Below are 12,240 nucleotides of genomic sequence, written 5' to 3' on the forward strand. Positions count from 1 at the left end.
GCGGCAGCTCATGATAGGCTGGCAGAGGCAGGGCTGACCCATTCCGTGGCCTCGCATTGGTCGCTCACTCATCGCGGTATCTGGCCGGGGGGCGGGAGCACTAGAGGCCGGCAGGCCGTACCTCGCCATGTGCTCGGGCAGGGTCTTGCATCCGCCTCCTACACTTAATAAGAATGTAGAATCGTTTAAAATAATGTATTAGAAGGGCGCCTGGTGGCTCAGTCAGTTAAGTGTCTGACTTTGGCAGCAGGTCATGATCTCACGGTTTGTGGTTTCAACAGCTGTGCCGACAGCTCAGAGCCTGGAGCCTGCTTTGGATCCTGAGTCTCCCTCTCTCTCTCTGCCCCTCCCCTACTCATGCTCTGTCTCTCTATATATCAAAAATTTAAAAGTAGCAAAATAATTTATTAGACTTCATTAGAGTTACTAAGATTCATAGAAAGTGGGTGGGAGATATAAATAAAATTGCTGATAGTTAATAAATGTTAAAGCTGAGTGATGGGTACATAGGAGTTCATTATGATATTTTCTTGTTATATATTTGAACTTCTCCATAATAAAATGTTTAAATTAAAATAGCAAATTGCCAGTATAATTAGCATTGATAGAATTTTCTGTTTGTCTGTTAACCTCTCATAATCACTAATCAGCTGGCCTCATAACTATGAGGTCTAGTCCACTGAAAGGCACTCAGTTTCTGGAAAAAAGTGGGACAAGCCATTGTTGGCCAATTAATAGCCACCTGTAGACCCACTCCAGTGGTCTGGCTTTGTAGCTAAAAGCACCGGCTTCACCTGTCAAGTAGGACATATAGTTCAGAGGAACCTGTCCCCCTGTGGTTATTTGAGGCAAAACATTGAGGCCGTATCTTATTTGAATCATTGAGTTAGGTACACTGACTCTGAAATTTTCAGTCTGGTTTTGGGGTATTCTTTGTAAATCAATAAAGTTTAGTATTGATGATTTTTTTTAGCCAAATGTAGTTTAAAAAAACCCTTTAAAACATTAACAAAATTTCTTTTTTCACAAATGAAAAGAACCTAAAATGTTTCAGCAGCCAGTTTATTAATATTTACTTATGAATAAACCATCTGTTGAAGTCATACCATTTTAACTGGATGTTGGTTAGTTTTTAACCACGTCTTTATCAGTTCTGATGTTGAAAAGGCGAGGATAGCCTGTCAATCTCTCTGCTCTCATACCTGTAAAAAGACAGGGATTGTTTAGAGATTCTGTTGCATTTCTGAGATTTGAAATCACTAGGAAGAGGTGCCATTCTTTAGAGGTTGTGTACTTGCTGAGTTAGTTCGTTGATGAATACTTACTTCTCTTTTAAAAATATTGAAGTGGATTAGCTAACAGCAAATTATATTCTGACAAAATAAGTTTTACCTAGTCAAAATATGTAAAAAGAAATGTTACTGTGTTTTGCTAGTTTGGTATGGAGAGATTATATTAAATCATATATTAAATCATCAAAGTCAAAATGATAGCCATGTAGAAAGTCTTACTAAATTAAGGCACCCCTAGTTAAGATCCATGGGGGCGATATTAGTGAGCCTCCCCTGTCTGCCTGTTTTTCTGTTAGTTGTAGATTTGGGTGAAGCTTAAATTTTTGGTGAAGGTGGTGATGTCACACCTGAGGTGAGTGGGACAGTTTTGGATCTTTTCATCCCTGAGACACTGCTTCTAATCTGAGACCACAGTGTTTCATCTAAAATGTGGCTCTGTTTTCTCTTACATTTTTTTTTCTTCCTTTTACCCTTAGCTGGCAATTCTTTGGTCCAACAAGGTGGACAGCCGCTCATCCTGACCCAGAATCCAGCCCCAGGTTTGGGCACAATGGTTACTCAACCAGTATTGAGACCTGTCCAAGTCATGCAGAATGCCAATCATGTGACTAGTTCTCCTGTGGCCTCACAACCAATATTCATCACTACACAGGTGAGTAGGACTCTGAATTCCGGGGCTGGATAGGGAAGGAGAGAAAGACTGTGTGAACCTTTGGAGTTCTAAGTCCTGTCTTTTGTCCTGGCTTTCCCGTATGCTGTTTTATGCTGCTGATACTAACTTTTATGGAAATTCCAGTAAAACATACAACTAATTACCCAATTTCCTATCCTTCAGAGGACTGTTAAGTGATTTGATCGAGATCTGGGCAAAGATTAGTTGGAAAGCTTAGAATAGGAAGTGTTAACACTTGGCCCGCAAAGCTTCTTGCACTTTGCTTGGGTTGTTTTTCTAAAAATGGGGTGAGTTATTTGACTTTTGGAACTCTGTGTGTGAAATTGGTGAAGTGCGGGGAGAACTTTGGAAGAGAAGAGCAAGATTATTTTATATACGATGTGAGTTGAAAACCTGATGCTGGATGTGGAACATAAAGGCAGGGGCTCCTGTTTGCCTGTGGCTTCCTGAGTTCTAAACTCTTCTCTTACAAATTTGCCAGAAGTTTATGGCCTTTGAAGTGGACTTTGGGAACAATTTCTTAATAGTTGTTTAGTGTTGAATCACTCCAGTGAATAGTCTTATAGTGTCATTTTTTCCCCTTCTCTGTCTTTTATCTGTTTAGGAGCCAGTTTGTGGATGAGATATATTTTAAACTGATGTTCTCTTAAGATAGGAAGTAGATTTTCATTTTGCTCCTATGTACTGAAGCGTATTCTTCAGTTTTGATATTTTGTCACTCAAAACTTTTGCCAAAATTCCTAAATCTCTCCATCTCAGTCATTTAAAAGCTCTACTTCTAGAAAAAGAAGCACTGGGTAAGAGTGTGGGAACTTTTGTGGATGTGATATTATTGCAGTCTCTGCTGGGGTTAGCTGCTCTCCACGTTAAAGATCATTTTGCTTTTTAATGCAGGGATTTCCTGTAAGAAATGTCCGGCCTGTACAAAATGCAATGAATCAGGTTGGGATTGTGCTGAACGTACAGCAAGGCCAAACGGTTAGACCAATAACACTAGTCCCAGGTAAGGAAAAATGTCTACCCATTTGAGATAAACTGGCATCCAGAAGATTTGTTTTTATTGTCTCAAAATATTCTTGGTCATTTAAAATGTGTTTTTAAGGAAAATCTAAAAATATAAAGATTATCCTGATTTAAGCTCAATTTTTAAAAACTATTTCTAACCTTTGGCCAGGATGGTGGTTTTATTTTTCTTTTTAACTTTTTACCACCCTTCAAACAAGGATTACATAGTCATTTTTCTGCTTCTGGTGTTTTAGTCAGCTATAAAGTTGGTTATCCTTAAGGAATATTATTAATGCAAACTCTCAAATTTCCTATTTCTTATACGTTTACTCACTTACATGGTGGGATTATAAACTCTCTTTTGCTTTAATTTTATAGCATAGATTTTGGGTATAAAACAAATGACCTACCCTTTGATAATAAATATTGCCAATGACTAGTTAGTATTTTTTTTAAGAAACTGAATTGACAGTAATTTTCTAAAATCTTGTAATTTCCCCACAGTTCTTTATTAAGTGTCTGTAAGTTTACTACAATTCAGATCAAAAGACATCTTAACTTAGTTGTTGTGAGGGTCCCTCTGTAAGCTTGTCTCGCCAAGTTTTCGTTGTTGTTGTTGTTGTGGTGGTGGTTCTCAGAACTCACAGGGTGTTTTTGGCCTTCAGTTACATGAACTTATCTTACCTAGTTCTGATATTTGTCATACATCTGTCAGGGGAATTGTCTACATCTTAGCCGGGACATTCACCTCTGGGACATCCTAATAGAAGGGCATAGTCCGTCTTCTTTTTGAATTTATAGAAAAGAATGGAAGACTCCTTTAGTATCCTGAGAAAGAAAGATCACTTTTTTCAGGATCACATCTGCCCTGTGGCCTATATATGCCCATACTGCATCCTACTCTGTACTCGTCCTTGCTCTGGTGTTTTAGGTCAAGCTACTCCTGATTGTACTCTTGGGATTGAAAAGGAAGTATGCTGAGGTGTTCGGGGAGGAGTTAATAGGAATCTTCTTTCTTTAATTTACTTAGGCTAAAACCTTTTATCTGCTTGGATACCTGTTTTCTTAGACATTAAAAATGTCTGGTGTGCTACTCTTGGTAACCGCTGATGGCCACCAAACAGTTGAGAGAAATAATTTTTTCCTACTCCAGTATTTCCAGTACAGACAGGTGGAATGTATGAAAGGTGAGCTCGTTGACCAAAATGTGGTACTTTGTTTCTCTTTTGAAGCTCCAGGTACCCAGTTTGTTAAGCCAACCGTTGGAGTCCCACAAGTGTTCTCTCAAATGACCCCAGTGAGGCCAGGCTCCACGATGCCTGTGCGGCCCACCACCAACACCTTCACCACCGTCATCCCGGCCACTCTGACCATTCGAAGCACCGTCCCACAGTCCCAGTCCCAGCAGACCAAGTCCACACCCAGCACCTCCACCACTCCCACCGCCACACAGCCAACCTCACTGGGGCAGCTGGCTTCTCAGCCTCCAGGCCAATCCAGTCAGACCCCCAATCCCAAGTTGGGTGAGCTTTGGGAAGTGGAGATGGCAGTGCTGGGCAGGGCGGTGGGTGGAGAACAGACGATTATCACTTGGCCAACATAGCTCCCTCCTTCCCTTCTCCACCTGCAGTGAGCATTGCCAGCTTTGTCACTGTGAAGCGACCTGGGGTTACAGGTGAAAATAGCAATGAAGTAGCCAAACTGGTGAATACCCTTAACACCATCCCTTCCCTGGGCCAGAGTCCGGGCCCAGTGGTGGCATCCAACAACAGCTCTGCCCATGGCTCCCAGAGAACTAGCGGACCTGAGTCTTCACTGAAAGGTACAGTAACCTGACCAGTCATTCAGAAATATTTGTAAAGTATTTGTTACATCAGAACCCTATGCTTTGAAATAGAGACGTAAAATAGAGTATAGTTGCCACAGTCTCTTCTCACAAGAAACTTTAGGAAAGGGGATAGCCACTGTGAGAAATGTAACTAAATCAGCTACAAGGAAATTACTCTGTGTCCCTTGTGCTGTGGAGATGAGTGACATGGACTGGTTGATCAGAGATGGGTGACATCATCCAAGGAAAGCTTCATGGAGAAGGTGGATTTCTGCACAAGATTTAAAAGTTAGGAATTGATAGGGAGGTTTTCAGGCATAGACAGGATATGAGCATAACAGTTTTCAGTGGTCTAGAGCAGGGGTCAGCAAACATTTTCTCTAAAGGACCAGATAGTATTTTAGGCTTTATGCACTAAATATGGTCTCTACCACAACTACACATCATTGTGTAAAAGCACCACAGACAGTATGCAAATAAATCCGCATGACTGAACTCCACTAAAACTGTTTGTGAGCTCTGAATTTTATGTAATTTTCATGTGTCAGAATATCTTCTTTCACTTTCATTTCAGCCATTTAAAAACGTAAAAACATTTAGCAAATGGCATTGGAAAAACTGGACATTCACATCCAGTGAAGTTGGACCCATACACCATATATAAAAGCTTAACTCAGTGAACCAAAGACCTAAACATAAGAGCTGACACTATAAAAGAAGAAAACATAGGGGGATACTGGATTTAGCAATGATTTCTTGCACCTGACACCAAAACCACAGGCAACACAAGAAAAATATAATAATTATCGTCATAATAGATAAATGGGACAGCCTCAAATTTTAAACTTTTAAAAAGGCACCAAAGAACACTGTAAACAGTGAAAAAGCAGCCTACTGAATGGAATAAAATATTAGCAAACCATGTGTCTGATAAAAGGTTAACATCCAGAATATATAAAGCAGAACTAAACAACAACAACAGAAAAACCAAGCACCTCAATTAAAATCTAGGCAAAGGAGTTGAACAGACATTTCTCCAGACAAGATATACAAATGGCCATTAAGCACACAAAAAGATCCTCACCATCACTAATGATTAGAAGTACAAATCAAAACCGTGTTGAGATCCTGCTTCACGAAACCCATCATGATGGCTCTTATCCAAAAAACAAAATAACTAATGTTGGTGAGGATGTGTAGAAATTGGAACCCTTCCTTGTGCATTGCTGCTGGAGATGTAAATTGGTGTGATGGTCTCTCACAGAAAATTACCATCTGACCCAGCAATTCTACTTCTGGGGTATGACCCCAAAGAATTGAAAGCAGGGACTCATATGTGTGCACGCATGTTCATAGCAGCATTACCCACAATAGCTGAAAGGTGAAAGAAGTCCGAGGGAGCATCAACTGATGGGTAAACAAAATATGATCTGTGCCTACAGTGGTATGTTGTTCAGGGAAGGAAATTCTGACACATGCTACAACATTTATGGACTTCGAAGATATTCTAAGTATTAAACTAAGCCAGTAACAAGTGGACAAAAACTGTATGATTCCACTTATATGAGGTACCTGCAGGAGTCAAATTCACAGAGACAGAATGTATAATGGTGGTTGCTGGGGACTAAGAGGAGGGAGGAAAAAAAAAAAGGTAAAAGCCACTCCTAGCTCGTGGGCCATACAGAAGTTGGCATCTGGCTGGATTTTATCTGTGAGCTGTGATTTGCTGACCCCTGGCCATGAGTTAGAAGAATGATGAGAAGAATGGTCCTCATGGTGATCTCTCATGCTTGCTTACAAACCTTAATGTGCTCTTCGGGGAGCGTTTAACCTTTCTTCAAAGGGCCAGTCATCTTTTTCGAGTATCATCCTGCTAATCTTATCCATGCTTTTCACTTCTTCCAGTGACCTCTTCCATCCCAGTGTTCGACCTCCAGGATGGTGGACGGAAAATATGTCCAAGGTGTAATGCTCAGTTCCGTGTTACCGAAGCATTGAGAGGTCACATGTGTGTAAGTGACATTTCCTGTGGTGGGGATCCAGCTTCAGTGGCTGCCACTGTATACCTCCTGTAGGACTGGGAGCTTATGCTCTCCTTTGGCCTATTTTTAGGAGAGTTCCATCCTTTGGGATGTGGAAGGGTACATTACAAAGAACCTTGAGTAGATCGGAACATATGCGACCTTAATTCCCTGGTCGTGATTGGTTTTGAAACTGAACAGGAGGACAGGTTGGTTAGATAATCAGAACTCACACCAAGTTGGCCTTGCTTTGTCTTCTATTTGATGTGTCATTGGATGAATCAGGAGTCAGTCATTAGCCACTGCCCATTTCTAGCCTTCTCATTTTTTGGTGTTAGTCCAGACACAAAGGTTGGAATTTCTCCCTGACAGGGAGTTTAGAGGCAGGTTACGCTAGTAGGTGGTTAAAGGATCTAAGGCAGGAAGGAGAAGTATAAGGTACGGGATTTGGAGTGCATGTGGCTGTAAGTATATATCCACTAGAAAAAGTGGGAGCCCTGGAGACCCTATAGCCACCAAAGGGTGAAACTTTGATGAGAAAACTTGGAATCAAACCCTTTTACAGGAGACGTTCATGAGGTTGGGGAGTTAGCGTATCCCGGCCCTCAGGATAACCGCAGTGATCTTCCTTTGTAGTACTGTTGCCCAGAAATGGTGGAATACCAGAAGAAAGGAAAGTCTCTGGATTCAGAACCCAGTGTCCCATCAGCAGCAAAGCCCCCGTCCCCTGAGAAAACCGCTCCTGTTGCTTCCACACCCTCTTCTACACCTATTCCTGCTCTGTCCCCACCTACCAAAGTACCAGAGCCAAATGAGAATGTGGGTGACGCTGTCCAGACCAAACTCATCATGCTAGTAGATGACTTCTACTACGGACGGGACGGTGGCAAAGTGGCCCAGCTCACAAGCTTCCCTAAGGTCGCCACATCTTTCCGATGCCCACATTGTACCAAAAGGCTAAAAAACAACATTCGGTAAGTATAGCCTCAGAGGTTACCCTGGACAAGAGAAGACTAACATTTTCTCCCTCGTCCAAGTCTTTCTCTTCGGGCAGTGGTCCTCTTATCCAGTCTTTTCAAGGATTATCATGAAATCAGTAGGTGGCACTCTAGGCAGAGGAGGTATTGGGATAATAGGTAACTTTGGGTGGAATAGAGGGAACCAGTACCTCCTTCCGTGGAACTCTGAGTTTTAGGAACCCTTTTCTGGGCTCAGAAAAGGACTGTCCCAAACTAGGGAAGTTGTATGTATGTGTATAGCGGGGAGGGACACATGTAATGTGTGTTCTGGGATTCCAAGGCTCATTTTTTGTTTTCTGTACTTTCCCCTTGTGTTGTGCTACAGATTCATGAACCATATGAAACACCATGTAGAGCTCGATCAGCAGAATGGTGAGGTGGATGGTCATACCATCTGCCAACACTGTTACCGCCACTTTCCCACGCCCTTCCAGCTCCAGTGCCACTTGGAAAATGTTCATAGTCCCTATGAATCGACTAGTAAGTTTGGAAACTCTTAAATTCTAGGGGTTTACTTTGCTCTTCATTCACTGAACGGCACTGGGGGGAGCCCATCATTTATATATGAATATCTGTGTAGAGGAAGCACTTGGCACATTTCTAGTCAATTCCTTATTTCACTCATCGTCTATTCTTACAACTTAGACTTCTCTTCAAACCTGAATTGAGTTCAGTGCTAGATCCTGAAGTATTAGGTGCTTTGGTTCAGGACCACTGTAATATGTTGTGTCCCTTACCTAGATCTTTGTCATAGAGCGAGCAGTCATCTATATTTGGACCTCGACTTGAGTTAGTGCCCTGTTAGGTTTTACATAGGATAAAAGGTAACATTATAAAATGCTTTACCACTAAGATAGTGCTTTCAATGAAATCTGAGATAAGAGGTGAAGTGTTACTTCTACTTGACATCTTGCAGATGAGGAACTGCAGGCTGAATATAGGCTTAAAAAATTAAAGCATTTACTTCAGAGCAAACATCTCTAGTAAGGTGCCTTTGGGAAAATTTGAATCGTCTCCCTAGAATATCTCCTGTGTCCTTCAGGGGATTTCTGGTTCTGTTGCAGAGACAAAAATTATGTAAGGATAGGAAAATGAGAACAAGTCTGTATGTTTATTGTAAACACGTGCATTGTATAATACCAGTGATGGGTGAAATAGTGGAGAGAAGAGAAAAGATCTTAGAGGCTAGATTTCCCAGAAAGTAATGGTTATTAAACTTTTAGGGTCTTAAAAAATAAAAAGCACTTTCAGGGTCCTTTACATACAAGAAGGATTTAGATGGATGAAAAGTAGTAAGCAAAGCTTTTAGGTGATGGGAAACTGAGCAAATGCATACATAGAAATATGCCATGTTATCTGATGCTTTTGCTGTAGATTAAAAACCTTGCCTTTAAAATGGATTAAATGTTAAGTCTCTCCATTATATCATTTAATTGGGAGGACCCGAGGTAGAGTAAGCTTCAAGCCCTGAACTTTAGTGTTCTACTCGTCAACAGTTCTCTTGCCTCTGGCTCATAGTGGAGTGGTTGTGATTGTCCTGGCCTTACCTTCAGGCACAAAAAAGCACAGACAAGAAAAGGCCTGACCTTCCTGTGTCTTTCCAGAATCTGTTTCTTATTAAGCAGAATTGCTTTCCCTCTACATCTCCTTGGCCTTGGTCATATTGGCAAGGGTAATGGATTGCCCTTTGTGGCTTAGGCTAGTGCCGGTCAGAAGAAACACGTGCCACATACACATATGCCATTTTAACTTTTTTTAGTAACCATTTTTAAAAAGTGAAATTATTTTTAATTTTTTAAAAAACCTGTCTTCTTTTTGGGGGCACCTTGGTGGCTCAGTAGGTTGAGTATGTAACTTAAGTTCAGGTCATGATCTCATGGTTCATGAGTTCAGTCCAACATTGGGCTCTCTGCTCTCAGCACAGAGCCTGCCTCGGATTCTCTGTCCCCCTCTCTCTGCCTCTTCCTACTCACATCTCTCTCAAAGATAAATAAAACATTTAAGAAAGTGTCCTTTTTTTATTTTAACTGTTTATTGTTGGGTTTGGTTTTATAGGGTTTTTGTTTGTTTGTAATGTTTTTATTTATTTTGAGACAGAGAGCACAAGTGAGGGAGGGTCAGAAAGAGAGGGAGAGTGAGCATTCCAAGCAGGCTCTCTGCTGTCACCGCAGTGCCCAACATGGGGCTCCATCTCACGAACTATGAGATCATGACCTGAGCCTAAATCAAGAGTTGGATGCTCAACTGACTGAACCCCCCAGGCGCTTCTGCTTTGTTTTGTTCTATTTTGTTTTGTTTTGTTTCGTTTTGTAGTAAGCTCTTCCTACAATGTGAGGCTTGAACTCACATGAGATGGCTCATGTTTTACCTACTGAGCCAATCAGGCACCTCTGGAATTTTAACTCCGTGTACTCAAAATACAGTCATTTCAGCATGCGGTCAAGATTTAAAAATGAATGAGATGGAATTCTGGACTAATAATTTGGGAATATAATGTATATTGGAATCAATTACTGTGCAGTTAGTGGCAGAGTAGCCAACTTGGTCTAGGTTAGGACCCCAGAGTCTTGGAAAGTCTGATAACTCATCTGTAACACCCAATGCATACACCTCCTTACACAGAATCTGGTGGGTGAGTTTCTGTTAATTCTATTAAGTGTGGACTATATATAGGAAGATAAGTTTTTCCTTGTGGGGGAAACCCCAGACAATCAGAAACTCATCACTATTTTTCTCTCTACTTAACCAGTTTGTTATGTCTGACTTTTAATTTTTGAGTAATTTATGACTTACAGTTTACACTGATCAAAAACCTGAGAAATTGTTGACCCAAAGAGGTAAATATCTTCTGTATATTTTAGTATGTATCCATTTTATTCTTGGATTCTTTTTTAACCCCTCTGTTCCGCACCAGTGGTAGATCTGCATAAAAGGGGCTTATTTTTCAATGTTCATATTTTGGGACCCTTTGCTTTCTTTTTAATTTAAAAAAAATGTTTCATTTTGTTTTCTGAAGTGTTTTTATTTATTTTTTTAAAGGTTTGTTTAGTTAGTGAGAGAACAAGAGGGGCAAAAAGAAAGGGAGAGGGAGGGCGAGGGCGAGAGAAACCCAAGCAGGCTCTGCACTGTCAGCAGAACCCAGTGTGGGGCTTGAATTCACAGGCTATGAGATCATTACTGAGCCAAAACCAAGAGTTGGACGCCTAACCGACTGTGCCACCCAGGTGCGCCTTCTGAAGTGTTTTTAAATTAAATTATAGACATAATGACATTTCACTCTCAACTTTAGTATGTATCTCTAAAAAATAAAGATCTGTTTCTATATACAGCCACAGTGCCCTTTGTTGAGACCTAACAGAAGCGATCATAATCCTTTTTTTGTGTGTGTGTGTGTTTATTTTTAAGAGCACATGTTGGGGGAAAGGCAGAGAGAAAGAGGGGAGACAGAGAAATCCAAGCAAGCTTCATGCTGTCAGCACAAAGCCCATTGTGGGGCTCGAACTCATGAACCACAAGATCATGACCTGAGCCAAAGTCAGATGCTCAACCGACTGAGCCAGGCACCCCATATATCCTTAATATCATCTAATATTTAGTCCGTTTTCAAATTTCCTGAATTGTCCCCGAAACATCAAAGGATCATTCTTCCTTACCGTAACAGTATAATCGTTTTTTTTTTTTACACTTGTTTAAGGGCAGTGGACTGAGGAAGAGGTGGAGTTGAGGGAAGGATGCTTCAGGCTACTTAACCATGGTCAAATGTCAGGGGAGAGTCCTGTGTGGAAAAAGTCTCAACCAAGAGGGAGCTAACTGCTTGATATATGGGATGATGAGGTTGGCTGAGCCTTAGACAGGTACACGGCGTCTGTACTTTATTTCAGAATTTGGAGCACAGGGAGCAGAATCTTCTCCAGTCTTCTCAAAGTAAGAGACGGTGCTAGGTGTTAAGGACGGGCGCACAGTGGCGCTGGAAGGGACTGTGTTAGGATTGCCACTTCGCAAAATCAGTTAATTCTCTGTTGAATCTTTTTCCACCACCGATGTGGAACAGATGTGGATGGTTCCTAGAGACCTCTTAACTTCACTGGTGGCTTAGCTTTCTATCTTACTGGCTTTCGTGGTATGGGATTAAATCTTAGCATGGTGTTCATATGTTAGAAACTGCTTAATAACTATTGTTACTGATGTTGTGTGACAGCTGTACCAAGAGAGAGGATATGTAGGTTGTGGGAAGAACCTTTCAGGTTGAGTGAGATTGGCTGGGGAGAACACAGAGTAAGAAAGCTTATGACAGAGATTGGAAGATACCAGTAGTTAAAGGTGTTCTAGAAAAGAAAAAATAACTAATGGGCAAGCGATTAGAATTAAGAGGTCAAGGGGAAAACACAGGAGAAAATCTCGT

General features: G+C 41.1%; 1 protein-coding gene across 6 annotated transcripts in view; it reads left to right on the top strand.

The window, feature by feature from the left end:
• Window positions 1-12,240, top strand: part of POGZ (pogo transposable element derived with ZNF domain) — a 52,442-nt gene that overhangs the window by 29,413 nt on the left and 10,789 nt on the right. For 3 of the 6 annotated variants that reach the window (XM_029946751.1, XM_029946754.1, XM_029946752.1), the window contains 7 exons: window positions 1,769-1,944; window positions 2,860-2,968; window positions 4,203-4,493; window positions 4,574-4,792; window positions 6,704-6,810; window positions 7,456-7,793; window positions 8,164-8,318. In XM_029946751.1, the coding sequence (XP_029802611.1) occupies window positions 1,769-1,944; window positions 2,860-2,968; window positions 4,203-4,493; window positions 4,574-4,792; window positions 6,704-6,810; window positions 7,456-7,793; window positions 8,164-8,318 (1,395 nt within the window). Of the gene's footprint in view, window positions 1-1,768; window positions 1,945-2,859; window positions 2,969-4,202; window positions 4,494-4,573; window positions 4,793-6,703; window positions 6,811-7,455; window positions 7,794-8,163; window positions 8,319-12,240 lie in introns of those variants that run through there. The other 3 variants (XM_029946753.1, XM_029946755.1, XM_029946756.1) reach the window with 2 other exon arrangements.

The sequence above is a fragment of the Suricata suricatta genome, chromosome 8 (genome assembly GCF_006229205.1).
Source record: "Suricata suricatta isolate VVHF042 chromosome 8, meerkat_22Aug2017_6uvM2_HiC, whole genome shotgun sequence".
Taxonomy (NCBI): domain Eukaryota; kingdom Metazoa; phylum Chordata; class Mammalia; order Carnivora; family Herpestidae; genus Suricata; species Suricata suricatta.